We start from the raw sequence: 14,209 nt of genomic DNA on the forward strand, positions 1-14,209 counted from the left end.
GTCACATGGCATCATTCCACACAATCGCCCCCGCCCTCCCCCAGTTATCTCCTTATCTAGCTATGTGTTCTAGACTTGGCTTCTTGTCCCTGCCAGAGGCTGCCTGACTTCCCAAGCATGTGTCCCTCTGTTCTGAGCATAGACACTGTCTGGTCCCCAGTTCTTGCATGGGCAGGCTGGGGTTATTTTCAAAGAGCAGCTTTGAAGATGGGGATACCCTTGCTATCTCCCCAGGGTCTCTTATACATCGCTGCTCCCTCCCACCCCCTCATCCCCGTGGACTTAGCGAATAAGCTGCCTTTGGGAAAAGGAGCAGGTTTGTGTAAACATAAGCCCTACCGTTTCCGTTTTAAAATAGCAGTGTTGAGAGTTGAACCCAGGCCTAGTTAAATACTAAACAAATGCTCTGTCCCTGAGCTGTCTGTCTAGCTCAGGAGCTTTCCCTTAAAATGTGCATTTGCCGTCCAGTTTAAAGTTGGGATACTCCAGTTCTAACAAACAAACAAGAAGAGATTTTTTAGCTCTTCTTTTTGAAAGATCAAGATCTGGGCACACCAGTAGACTGGATAAAAGTGTCTGGAGCTAAATGGGAACCACCCCCTTGGAGTCCTCACCCCAGTCAGTCCCTACTGTTCCCCGTGTCTCACAGGTGTTGGTTGACATTAGTCACTGTGCTGCTTCTCAGTGGGGAAGATCCTCTGGTTCCCCTGCTTCTCCTGACTGCCTATCTGCTCTCTGCACATGCCAAGCCTTGAACTTGCTCCAAAAAGGAGTCAAAGGCAGGTTTGCTGCAGCCTCCTCTGAACTGCTGTGTGCTTTCCTGCCCTTCACAGCTGCTTCCGGGAACCAGCCAGGAGGGAACCCCAGTCCAGGGGGTGCACCTGCATCCAAGTCCTGTTGCATCCAGTAGCTGAGCACACTGCCAGCAGGGGGCGCGGCGCTCAGGAAGGAAGAGGTCACGAAGGCCACTAGACAGTTAAAGACTCAGGAGTTGAGAGGTGGCGGCAGACACAGCAGGCATCTATATCATCAAATGGTCTTAGACGTTGTTTCTGCTTTGTTTTGTTTTGTTTTGCTTTGTTTTAGACAGCTCTGTCTGGCCTGAAACTCTCTATGTAGCCGGTGTTGGCCTTGAACTCACAGACATCCACCTGCCTCTGTGTTCTGAGTGCTGGGACCACACATGCACCCCCACATAGGTCTTAGAGATTGTTTTTAATCTTAAAAAGTCCATTGAATTTAGCCCAATTTTCTATACCGACTTGATAATTTTTTTGTTCTTATGATGCTTGTGATTCTTATAAGCTCTTTAAACTTAGTGTTTTATTATAAAAGTGTTTGCTAATCTCCAAAAGTAGAGAATTATACATCAAATACCCACAAACTTACCCCAGATTTGAACATCAAACTCTGATCATGTGTGCTTCTCGTGTCTTCATGTTCCTTTTCAATTTCTCTCCCTCTCCTCCTTTATCTCTCCCTCCCTCCCTCCCTCCCTTCCTCTCTTCCTCCCTCCCTCCCTCCCTCCCTCCCTCTCTTTCTTCCTTTCTAATTCCTACCATGTAGCCCTGGCTTGTTTTAAACTCTCTCCATCCTCTGACCTCTGTGTTCACTACCACCCATGACTTGGCTGAAATATTTATGAAAAGTTTCTGTACACATGGCTTCACTCCTCCACAGTCTTTGGAGGAGTTTATGCATCTTTACTGGAATAAGCATCTTTAAAGGTCACACGCGGTAGCACGTGCCTGCAATCCCAGCCCTGGGGAAGGAGAGAGGGGGAGGTCTTGAGTTTCAGAGACTTTGGTCTATACAGCAAGACCCCACTTCAAGGGGAGGGTTACCCATCCTTAAAGGAGCAGAGTCTTTTCTAGCACAACACTGTCACAGGGAGGTAAAGGCTTCGTACCCAGCCGTGCAGTGTATTCTGGTGAGCCCCAAATGGAGGCTGTGCAGTGTGTCCTGGTGAACCCCAAATGGAGGACTTGGAGCTTCAGCAGACAGGTCCTTGGGGGTTTCCTTAGCTGAGGGATACGCTGCATTTCTCAGAGGGATCTATGACTGAGGTGGACAAGTGTGATCACATTGCCCAACATGGGTAAACTGTGGAAGGCCAGTCTAGCTCCAGGCTGGAGTCTGTTTCCTAGGAAACCGAGCTGTGACGCAAACTCTGAATCAACGACCGCAATGGTCCCAAAACTCTTTAAGAGACTAATTGTGCTGAATGTGGTGGTGGAGACCTTTAATCCCAGGGTGCAGGAGGTGAAGGCAGGAGCATGTCAGTAAATTCGAGGCCAGCTTGGTTTACACAGAAAGTTCCAGGCTGGTCTACAGTGTGAGACCTTGTTTCAAACAAGACCAAAGAACAAGGGTAAAACAAAAAAAGGTTTGGTGTCAATGCAGTGACTTATCAGGTAAAGGCTCCTCCCATTAGGGCTGCTGAACTGAGTTCTGTCCCAGGACCACACACTCGTGTGCAAGCGCATGCACACACACACGCACACACACACACACACACACACACACACACACACACATGCATAGTGGAAAATAAAAATAAAGCTTGTTTAACCCAATTTCACATATTGAATGTACTTGTTCTGTTTCTTTTGTGCTTGCTTTGTTCTTGAATTTTCTGTTGATTTCAGCTGCAGACTGTTAGCATTCTGTCTAGGCTCCACCCCCACAGTTACCTGGCAACAGCCAGGTGTGCCTGACACTATAAAAGGGGCTGCTCGACTCCTCCTCACTCTCTTGCTCTTACCCTCTTCCCCCTTTGTCCCCTCTCTCCCCATTCCCCTCCCCCCTTGTCTCCATGTACTCGTGGCTGGCCTCTACTCTTCTATTTTTCTACTTCTCTCTCTTTCTCTGCCCTACTACCCTCTTAATTCCACCCCTACGCCCTGAATAAACTTTATTCTATACTATACTCTACCCTCCGGTGGCTGGTCCCTCAGGGGGAAGGGATGTCTCGGCATGGCCCTGCTGAGGCACCCCCCAGACCCCCATAGAACATATCCTCTATCTTTTTATCAATACAACATCGGTGCTGAAACCTGGCACATATTCTATCTTTAACTCTTTATAAACACATCACAGACCTTCTGTTCAATTAAGAGGCCCTCTTGGCTTAAAAACAGACTACATTTAAGTATGTCATGCCTGACAGAGTTAGCATCCACACAATCAAAACTTACTAAATCCGTAAAAAGAATCCAGAAGTTGTCAATATGATAGTGCACACAAGAGATTGTCAAAACTGTCTGTCATACTTGCTTAAATTCAAACTCTGTTTCTATTGTTTCCCACCCTCGGCTTTTAGAAACTCTAACAAAGGTCAAACTTAAGGCCCACATGCTGTGAGATCAGCCAGACCATGATGTCCCCACAGTGTGCAGGCCCGGCTGAAGTGGCCATTGTAATCTGTATGCCCTCATTTTTCCTTTGCTAGTGACTTCCTGCAAAGACAGGGTCAGTTGCCCCATACTCTTTTATCTGCCCCCGCCACCGCCCCACCCTAGGGGTGGTACATAACACCTGCCCGTCTTCCATAAATGGCTGTCTCTGAAACATGTCTTCCTCCCAGACTGGGGGTTGGTTCTGCAGACACTTATATTAAAGCAGTTGCCTCAAGGAGAGGGAAGTGCATAGTTTCCCTCCAACTGTGGACCACAAGTCTATCCTAATGCCCCCTTTTAAATAAAGCAGGAAACTGAATACCAGAGGAGGAGGTTGGGCCAGGTTACAGACCAGTTCCTTGGCCTTCTTCCAGAAGATGTCCAAGAGCAGAGAATACTGTGTGTTGTGCTTACATCCTGTGACTTCCACTGCAGCGCTGGCTGTGCCTCTGAAGCACATGCCCTGACCTTCTGTTCAGGTTTGGTTACAGCAGGCAGGATGTGCCTAGACCCCAGGCTTTTCATCCTGAGCTGTGTCTTCTGCTCTACTGCAAGTGACACTAAGGACACTCTTTTTCCAAGTAAAGACATGTCCCTAAGCATGGTTAAGTGACAAGGAGAAGAAGAGATATGACTGCACTGAAGAGAAGCTGTCCTGGAGCACACAGCATCGGCTCTGCTGGATTTTCATCACCGTGTTTGATGAGGTTGAGAGAGAAGCTGGTTGGGGTCCATCGTGGTTGTGTGTGACAATACTTCTAGTCACAAAGCTGAGGCAGGAGGCTTGTAAGTTGAGGCCAATTTGAGTTACACAGTGAGTTCTGAACTGGACTGGTCAATTTAGTGGGGCTTGGTCTCAAGATGAAATTAAAAAGGTGCAGAGGTCCTAACTCCGTGGTACTACCTTGTTGCAAGACCTTGGGTTCAATTCCCAGTACTGGACAAATAAAAACCAAACAAAAACCCAAACCATATATTGGCCAAGACTTTTTCTGAAGCAAGACCGGATCTGGACTCCCTCATTTAGGGAATAGAGTTTCCCCATCCCCACAACCCCCCCACCGCACACCCCCTCCCCCCGTCCCCATCCCCACACCTCTCACCCCTCACCCCCACCATACACAAAATGAATTCACAGGACCAATAAAGAAAGACACCTCTGGGCGGGGCTGTGGGTGGCATTTTTTAATTTCCATAGTGTATTTGTTCGGTTTATTTATAAGCAGATCACTTCACTATTTACAGTACATGAGCATAGGGATTCTACAGTTTCTTGTGATGTAAACAATAGCTCTCCACCGGGAGCTGAGAAAAGAAGCCAGTTCTGAAGTTATTTACAGACGTTAAAATAGAACTTTATACTCACAGAATAATAATACGTAGAGCGATTTGGTTAAATTATCTACGAAACTATAGAATCTGACAATGTACAAATACAGGAAAACAGTTTCTCATTTAGAAGGTAAGACGGATAAATCACGCCGGAAATAAAATTGGGACAATGACAACCACGATAATCGAGAGCAAAGAAGTCTTCTTCCTCGCCTCTCACGGATACGGTATTTATATAAATAAGGACACGACCCAACGAAATGGAAAAAAAATATATAAAAATCTTCTACCAATTAAAAAAAATAGCAAAACTAAAAACTCGATTTTTTCGATCATTAGCAGTGTCCTTTAAAAAATTAAAATTTAGCTTCTATTATAAATAATAAAGCAGATGTGTCCCTCTGTATAGGTGAAATTCTTGCACCTTTCTCAAGAAATGCATCAATGTAACACACACACACACACACACACACACACACACACACACACGCATGCACACACACACAAATACAGCCTTACATTCACGCACCCCAGGCTACGGTTACCTTGTTGAGCTCCGTAATACATAATGCCCCCTACAGTAGTACCCTGGGTATGACCAAACCTCTCAAGTATAGCCATTCCCTGGTTTGACCCTGTCGTAGAGCCAGGGGAAACCCTGGCTCCCTATTGCTCAAAATTCTCTAGGCTGCTTGGTCACACTAAGAGAAAAGGGTTTTGAGTCCAAGATTTGGAACTGTTGGAAGGGAGCACAGAAACCACCTTTCCCAGTCGATTAAGGCTAGCTACGACAGCATCTCTTGAAACCTAGGGGTTGGGGAGCTGGGTAGTCTTGGTTTCAACCTCAGCAACTGCTTCTAACAAGCACATGCTTTAGGCCAGTGCTTAAAGGACACAGGAGACAAGGAGGCAGGTGTGACCTTCTGCAGTCCCTTGCACGGAGTTGGACTTCCAGGTGGTCATCTTTCCCCAGCAACCACCTGGAGCCGCACCCGTGCCCCCTTGCCCTGTCTCATGTACTCCTCAGACCATGCTCCCTTGAGATTCCCAACCTGTTTCAGTTGGAATCAGAACACCCCTTCAGAAACCAAGGTGGGAATAGTTTATGACTTCTTATTCCTAACACAAAAATATTTGACAAGATTCGAAAATACAAAAAACAAAGAAATTAAAAAACGAACAAACAAACAAACAAACCTGTTTGGCTATTCAGTGGACCACATCAAAGGTCATGGCCAGGGCCCCCTTTCCCCCCAATCCTCATACATATCTTCTTCACCTGTCCCAAAGGTACCATGTGGGCCACCTAGCAGAGGTTCACTTAACAAGGTTGGCAGCTGGGCTGCCAGTATTGCAGTTACGGCAAACCCCTCCGGACACAGGGTGTGGGTTAACCCCATCCTTGCTTCCACAGGATAACTAGTGCGTTTCCTGGACTGCATAAGCATCTAGGCAGTTGATGGTTTTCTGAGTTGGTACTGAACACTCACTTTTGTGTTGTTGTATCTCACTGCAAAGTTCATGGTGGCCGGTATGGTGACTGACCAAAGGAACTTACGTTTGCCTTCCGTCTTGGTATCTGGTGGACACCAGTCTTTGGCCACTAGGTTGGCGACCACACATTGATAAGGCAAAGTGCTGACCAAGCCCCTCTACAAGGACACTACCCAAGGCCAGCAAAGGGAGAAAGGAGACTGTTAAGGCTTCCTTGGAGAATCCTTTGATGAAATAAAAAATATGGCACGGAGGGGTTGTAGCCACATGAATACCTTTCGGAGGAGCTGCTGTAGAGACGACCACATGCTGCCAACCCCTCGATTTGGGCATATGGATTCCACACTCCTTCCAATAGTCAAGGCATTCTGATAAAATGGCTTTGTGAAAATCTGTCTCCCCAGATCCCAAAGGCTTGGTCACTGCTGCTATACCATTAAAAGACTTAAAAAACAAAAAACAAAACAAAACAAACAAACAAACAAACAAACAAACAAAAAAAACCCAAAAGCTGCCCTAAACATATGCACTGTGATCCATGCCTCCTGCTGTCCCATGTGTCTTATCATCATTCGAGAGCAATGTGTAAAAACTGTCTAAGTTGAGCTATTTGGGGAAAACAAGTGTATTGCTAGTATTATCCGCAAGCAAGCAGGAGATGGCTAAGTGGTCACAACATTCAGATTAGAAGCTGTTCGGTGGGGATGATGACAAGGCTAACTGGAGATTGGAGGTTGTCAACGAGGCAATGAGGGTTAATTCTTTACCATCCCACGAGAAACTATGGCTTGGATCTATCCTGGGGAGCCAGCCTCTTCATAGAAGGCACCTCAGCCAGGACTATGTGGATCTCATCCTATTGGAGGTTGGTGACCTTGAAGAGAGTGCCCTTCCCCCATACAGACACCCTGATCTGACCAGAGAGTAAGTAAAACTCAGGGCTCCCCTGGCTCCGTTATCACTGGACAGCCTTGTTTGCTCAAGGAACAGGGGCCTAAGATTACACAGTAAATAACAAATGTAAAGGGAAGATTGCTCCTCAAAGCACTGCAACTGGCTAGGCCACTCTTTAGTTTTTATAAAAGTGGGTACTAGGATATAAATCCATCATTCTGTTTCTTGAGCTTCTAGTAAAGAAGCCAGCCTCCTGACGCTCTGGAGGCTCTCTTATGGCTACTACCTTGAAAGTCTCTCTCACACTACCCCTCTTCCTTATCAACCCAGCCTTCAGGACAGCATCTCACACAGATAAAGGATACCCAGATTTACCAGAGGAGAGTGTGGGGCAAGGGTGAAGTGTCAGATTTCTCAAAGTGCTTTTGTCACTAGTGCAAAGTATCTGCCTAACTGCTTCCCGGGTGTTCCGGGGTGGGACACCCTGCCCACAGTCCCATCTGTTCTAGGCCAAGGCCATCTCTGTGCATGGAAGTTTCTCTCCCAGGCTCTCCCTGCCCTTACCCTGTATCCCCAGACGCTCCAAACAGCTCCGGAGCGCATCTGTGTACAAAACCCTCAGGGAATTGGAGGGCAGTGTCAACATATTGCACATTAGGAGTAGCTAGTTTCCTTCTACCCCGGTGAGAAGGGTGAAGGGATCCCTTTTCTTTGGCTAATGACATCAACAGGTTCACTCTATTTAGTATCACACACCCAGTCCCTTTCCAGTGACACACGTGAGACATAGGGATATGGCTTTCTCAAACTGATCACATCTGCTGAAGGTCAAACATTAAGAATAATACTTTTGACCTCAGTGAATCACATCAACTCACCCTCCAAGGGTGACTCCGACTCACGGAGAGCTGTGCTGCTTTTGCGGCAGCAGGGTCAGCTGAAAGGTGAATTGGACTCGAGGGCTGGGACAGACGCTGGAGAGAACTGGCTATGCTAAAAGAACGGCCTGCCTGCATTTTCTCTCCATTCACCTCCTGTACAGCAGCCATGACACATCTTCCCCTAAATGCTGACCTGCAAGGCTTGAGGTCCCAAAGGACATCTTACTGTATGCCTTCCCATCTTAGGACTTGAGGACTAAGTCTTTGTGGCTGACTCAAAGCAGTCCTCCCACCCCTGGAGCCTTGCTGTTCACCAGATTCCTTAAAAAAAAAAAAAATCAACAGAGAAACACAGGCATGGGATGGATACTTTCTGATTCAAAACATGTTTCTAACTGGGGCCACAATAGATGTTGGGGGATGGGGAGTAGGGACCTCGGCTGTACTCCATCCACTCATATTTATCTATTTGATGCATTTTCCTTCAGTAACAGAGTCCCCTGAGAGAGGGGGGGGTTCTCTGACTCAGTCTCCTAGTGACTGAGGAAGGAAGGAGATGGAAGAATTCCACTTAGTGGTTGGATCGGAGGACGTTTCTAGAAAATACCAGCACAGCACAGAGATGACACGGGGGAACCTGCCCTCCCCGGGCAGCTGTCACCAGTCTATAGGAAACTGAAGGGCAATCACAGGTAAACATCATTGAGACACATTAGAACAGCTACAAAGAGAGGGTTACCGATGGCAGCTGCTCCCTCTGGGTTACTCCTTGATGTGGTGGGAGAGACCAGACAAATTCCTAGGCTTGGAGGGGCCTGACAGTCTCCTTGGTAAATTATATGCAGCACCGAATGGATCTTCCAGAGAGAGAGGTCGTCTGCAGAGCTGGTAGTCCATTTTTATGAGAGGGTAAGTGGGGAATACTAGAAACCCTTGGTGGGCATCAGCTCCCACCAGTGAGCTCTGATACATTAGGCCCCAGGGCCAGGCTCGGGGCTCCGCTCTGCCCAAGAACAACATCTAAGTGACTTTGAGTGCCAGAGAGTGAACTGACCGGTCAGCTCCAGTTAACCCTGGCTGGGGAGAGAAAGACTTAGTGTTTATTAAGAATTTGTTCTTTTACTCCAGAAACTGTCATCTGGTTCAGCATAACTGCGGAAGCAAATGGTAAGAGCCCATGGTTCTCTGGGCAACATCTATACTCCGAGGCCCAGGAATAAGAGAATCACTAAAACCACAAAAGAAGGTCATGGTGGGGTCAGAATTCAAATGGCTATCTAGATTAAATCTAGTCCCTTTCCCTTTGGATGATTTCGGTGAATGTTGACTTTCCCCTGCGATTAGAGTCCTGGTTTTGGTGGGTACAACTGAAGGACTCTAATTCTTTTCCACTCCATACCCGTCTTCCATGTGCCTACCATATACTAGGCAATGAATAACTATAAAGGAATTCAGAATGATCGGGTCTATCCTTAGAAGCCACACCTCCGGTTATATTCCGGTATGCCAGTCCGTCCGTCCCTTCCTTTGTACACTAGTTTGTTTTGCAATAGTTTTGGAAATCCTCTACCAAGTAATGGCTCCAGGGGCATTTTTTTCCCCTATGGATCAGGTTATGACAGGGATGGCCAGCATACAAACCGGCCAGCATATGGCTCTATAATGATAGTCTTCCAAAGATTAGAACAGGAGGTCAAATAAATTAAACACCAGCCAATTAGTAATGGCTGCCTAGAGCACTGTGTTAAGTATTCTAATAGCATGACCAGGCTCCAAAAAATAGTGTTATGATTAATTAATTATGTTTGCACTGGCCAAGGATACAGGGGGCGGGGGGAGGCATGACTGTGACTATATACTGCCTGAGCAGCTAAGACTTCTGCTGTCTAATTTCCTCCTAAGTCTGTTTCACAGAAAGGGAACCTGGGGTTTAGGGAGGTCAACAGACTTGATACACAGATACTCTGTTTCCCGATTTCTGCTGGAGCCAACCTCCTTATCTATGGGTGAAGATTTTTCCCAACACCAAGCACAAGATCATGGCTCATTTTCTCTACTGAGGTATTTGATAATCTTAAAAAAAAAAAAAAGTTAACCACCAATTCTCAAAGGAACAAGCCCGGCATTAGCAGCTGATTAATTTAGCTTGGGTAGTCTAATGAGTCATTTACTTTCAAACTTCCTTATTTGGCAGAACATTGGGCAGGGGGAGGAGGGGAAGAAAGAAAGAAAATATCACAAGACCAAGGAGGAACTGATCTATATGAAGCATTAGAATTGATACTCTCTCTAGCTGGTTCTCCCTCACAAAGGGCCCCTGGGAACCCAGAGACTGTCACACTGGATATGGCTTTGACAGTAGTCAAGGATGGGTCAAAGAGGAGCTCACTGTGATGCTCCTTGGGAGTGCCTCATCCACCCCTACCCTGTACAACCCCTCACTCTGCACTATAGCTTTACAGAGGAGGGGCAGGCAGGGACACCAGTAGGATATAGGTTGGGCTGCCAGTTGCCTTCCCTGCCCCAAAAGACCACTCCTAGGTGAAGTCTGTGCACCACTTGCAGGTGTCTCAGAGCCTTGAGGGGGTACCTGCAGGCAGGGTAAGTCACAGGACACTGAGGACCGAAGCTCAGGGACACCTGAGACTGTGTTGAAGCTTGAATTTGCCTTAATGCTGGTGAGTCAACCGGCAGCCCAATTCTCAAACGAGCTATTAGGCTTCTAGCCTATTGCTCGATTTAGCTAATTCTGCTCCTCCAGCCTCTGACTTTTACATCTTTATGCTAACTACTGCAGCAGGCTGGGGCCAGGAGTCAGGAGGCTTGGTGTGGATGACTGCTCTGCCTGCTCCCTGGCCACGGATTCTTGGGCATTTCATCTCCTGTGGCATTACACTCTTTCCCTGTAGAGTGGGTCTAACACAGCTTACTCTGCATTCCTTACAGGCACTCAAGGCTCTGAGCACTAGCGACAGGCACCCTCCACGTGTGGGTCAGACAGGGGAAAGGGATTCTCATTACAACTTGAGTGGAACTCACTCAAAATAAAAGACACCAGGGCTTGGTAGAAGATACCTGGACACCTCTCTCTTCTTTATACCGGTGACTGCAAGCCCCTCTTTCCTGGGGACCTAGTGGCCACCTAGCCCCTCTAGGACTACATGGCCAGGGGAGCAGCAGTGCAGCTCAGTAGCGAACACCTCGTGACAGTGCATAGTTAAACAATCAAGGAAGCAATACGATAATCCCAGGCACAGTTGATCTGAGCCATAAATACATTTTTTTAAGGATATACTTTTTTTTTCTTCAATTAAAAATGAGTTTCTAATCCTGATTCTATTCACAAGTAACAATTTCATCATCACACGCTACAGACAGAAGATGTTATGTGAACACAGCTCAAGTCTACAGAAGGAAGTCAGTCGGGTGGGAGGGGCAGAGGGTGACTGACAGCACTTGGAGGTGCACCCAGGATGATCCGCTGGAAGCGAGGACGACGCTAACGTGGCAGTGGAACATCGACAGCATGGAAACTCACGGACGGAAGCAGCTTTGTTCAATGTAAACATTGATTTGTTTGTTTTTTTTTTTTAAAGGAAACGACAGCAGATTCAAGTCTCTCTCTCCTGTGTGTTCTCTCACGCTCGCTCGCTCGCTCGCTCATTGGCTTGCTCTCCTCCTCATATACTCATTTCTTTGAAAACGTAAACATATTGGAAGGGCCTTGTCTGAGGTATTGAGGTATTCCTCGAAGGTTAAGGCTGATATTAATGCAGGCTCTGCTGGGCCTCTTTCAGTAAGCTGTCAAAATCCATGGCTTCGTACTTGCTTTTCCCAGACGAGGGAAGGGACTCTTCAGACGTGGGATCTGTGGGCCAGTGAGAGGTGAGGTAGTGAGAAACTCAGTCCAAACCAGCAAATTTACCACTGAGGGTGGGACTCAAGGAACTGGGATGGCCAGGGTGTCAAGGTGCAGGAGTGAGCACCAACGGCCATTCTGCTGAGACAATTTCTTCCATGTTGACAAGACCTCATGGCTTCCATGTTCCTGTTGTAGAGCGATGGGTCCCTGAACAGAACACCCTACAACTCAACTCCTTTCCAGACAATCCTGGAGATGTATTTTCCAACCTCCCCCTACACATCCCCCACAACCCACCAACTGGTAACACGCTACTCTGATACTAGTCAGTCACAGAAGAAAATGCTAACGAATCTATCTCATACAGATGGGGATCTAAGTCTCACAGTGAACTCCAAAGGCTACCATGGGCTCTCCTCTACAAGTCATCTGTCTCTATGTCATGTTTGTCTTCCACTAAGCTGGAAATGGCATGGGCACCGTGTCTGTCCGTGCTGCCCTCTACTAAGGGCAAAGCCACTGCCTGTCAAAGCTCATCAGGGAGTGCATGTCAAGTGGCAGGTCAGCCAGGGTGCTGCTGGGTAACTGAGAGCACAGACTATACCTTCCTATGAGAACAGGAAGGTGGCTGTGTGGTTAGAGCGACTCACAGGACCATAGGCCAGAAGAAAAAGCAAGATATCAGCCGCAGAAAAAGCAGCTGTGAATAACAATGAGGAGGCTCTTGACTTGGGGCCATGTTCAAAGGGCCATGTTCAGTCCACGTGGCCTCATACTAAGGAAGTCACCGTCCCTCATACTACGGGACTCGTTACAATACAGTTAGACTCTGCTCTCTTACCATAGTCGGTGTATCTGGGCCAGCGGAAGTGCCGGAGCCCTCCATAGCTCAGGTGGAAGGAGGGCTCATTGCGTTTTCTCAGGGTAGCGCCGTTCCTCACGGACAGGGCGGCATGCTCCGAACACCGGAAGGTAATAAAACCGTGCTTCTGGCCTCTGGAGGGAGAGGATAAGGGAGGATGTTCTAGGCTAGTCTAGTGGATGTTAGAAGAGTACACATCGTAGGATAAAGAACAGGAAACCATGTCACGTGCCCACTTCTCTTCAATGAGGGAAAATGAGATTTGATTGGCCAACCTCTGTACTGTGAAGACAGCAGGGGCAGCTGAACTCCTGGATGTTTAGACAGTTGCTGGGCACCATGCTTTGCTTCTCATTCAGATGAGGCTGGGAGGGGGTGTTGTCATCTCTACCTTGCCCGGGGGGTGGGGAGAATAAGCTCTGTGGAGTTCCAGGCTCTACCCAGTGGCATGGGGCACAGCAGGGACTGACAAGACCCCTGATGGTGAAGCTAAATGCTCCTAACACTCCCCTCTCTTCCTTATCACTTCCCTGGTTCTGCTATGCCTCCTCTCCATCTATCTCACTCTGCCATTCTCGGGATCAGCGGTTCTTAACCCTTCCAGTGCTGCGACCCTTTAATACAGTTCCTCATGTTGTGGTGACCCCCGACCATAAAACTATTTTTTGTTGCTACTTTATAACTGTAAGTTTGCTTCTGCTGTGAATCATGATTAAATATCTAATATGAAGGATATCTGATATGTGACAGGTCATTCAACACCAAGGGGTAGCAACCCACAGGTTGAGAACTACTGCTTTAGGCTCTTCAAAGACAGCTTCAGCCTCCACTTCCTTGACAGGCAACTTGCTCTCCATTTTTAACTGTATGACACCTGCTAGTCTACCCATCTGCAGCATCCCCTTTCTACCTCTGCAGAGAGCATCAAGTCACGTGACAGTACCTCCCTGGAGATGGTGATATATATGTTTAAGGATGAACCTACCAACCAAAGCTAAACCCTAGAGGTCTATCCCAGATCTCTGCTGGAACTGTGAGCACGAATTCTGCTCCCCAGGAAACTCTGAGCTGTTAATCGGTAAGCTTAAAGCTCTGAGGTAATTGAGAAGCAAATCTGTTAGGGAAGGACTCAAGGCAAGGGAGACCTCCAGCCAGCTCTGCTCTGTTAGTTCAGTTCTACCAATGAGCAAACCATCCGAGGACACAAAACTCTCTGTGGTGTCTATATTGAATGTTCATAGACAAATCGTTTTTGATGGTTTGTTTGTTTGAAGATTTCCTTACAGATTAAAAACTGGCTCCCCTAGGTGCATGATGACAAGACGGGAAGACTTAGAAGATTGCAGGCTCAGGATGCACTGCAGAGGAAGGGAGGTCTGTGGATAACACGGAGGCCTCCACAGTGAGTCTCAAAACAAGCACATCTTCAAGCATTCAAAGGCCTGGCCTGCAGGGTTGTTTGAACAAAAGCTTTGAAGCCTACCTA

At 47.3% G+C, this 14,209-nt stretch overlaps 2 protein-coding genes across 3 annotated transcripts in view; one reads left to right on the forward strand and one right to left on the reverse strand.

Moving 5' to 3' along the window:
* Pde6a (phosphodiesterase 6A) overlaps window positions 1–1,349 on the forward strand; it is a 77,100-nt gene extending 75,751 nt beyond the window's left edge. The window contains 1 exon segment of the mRNA NM_001107386.2: window positions 834–1,349. Coding sequence (NP_001100856.1) covers window positions 834–910 — 77 coding nt within the window. The 3' untranslated portion in view covers window positions 911–1,349.
* Window positions 1,350–4,568: 3,219 nt separating this feature from the next.
* Ppargc1b (PPARG coactivator 1 beta) overlaps window positions 4,569–14,209 on the reverse strand; it is a 109,301-nt gene continuing 99,660 nt past the window's right edge. The window contains exons 9-10 of one of the 2 annotated variants that reach the window (XM_087592418.1): window positions 12,703–12,857; window positions 4,569–11,867 (exon numbers count right to left, since the gene is read on the reverse strand). In XM_087592418.1, coding sequence (XP_087448544.1) covers window positions 11,767–11,867; window positions 12,703–12,857 — 256 coding nt within the window. In that variant the 3' untranslated portion in view covers window positions 4,569–11,766. 2 annotated transcript variants of the gene reach the window in all.

The sequence above is a fragment of the Rattus norvegicus genome, chromosome 18, assembly GCF_021556685.1.
Source record: "Rattus norvegicus strain SHRSP/BbbUtx chromosome 18, alternate assembly SHRSP_T2T, whole genome shotgun sequence".
In the NCBI taxonomy this organism is placed as follows: domain Eukaryota; kingdom Metazoa; phylum Chordata; class Mammalia; order Rodentia; family Muridae; genus Rattus; species Rattus norvegicus.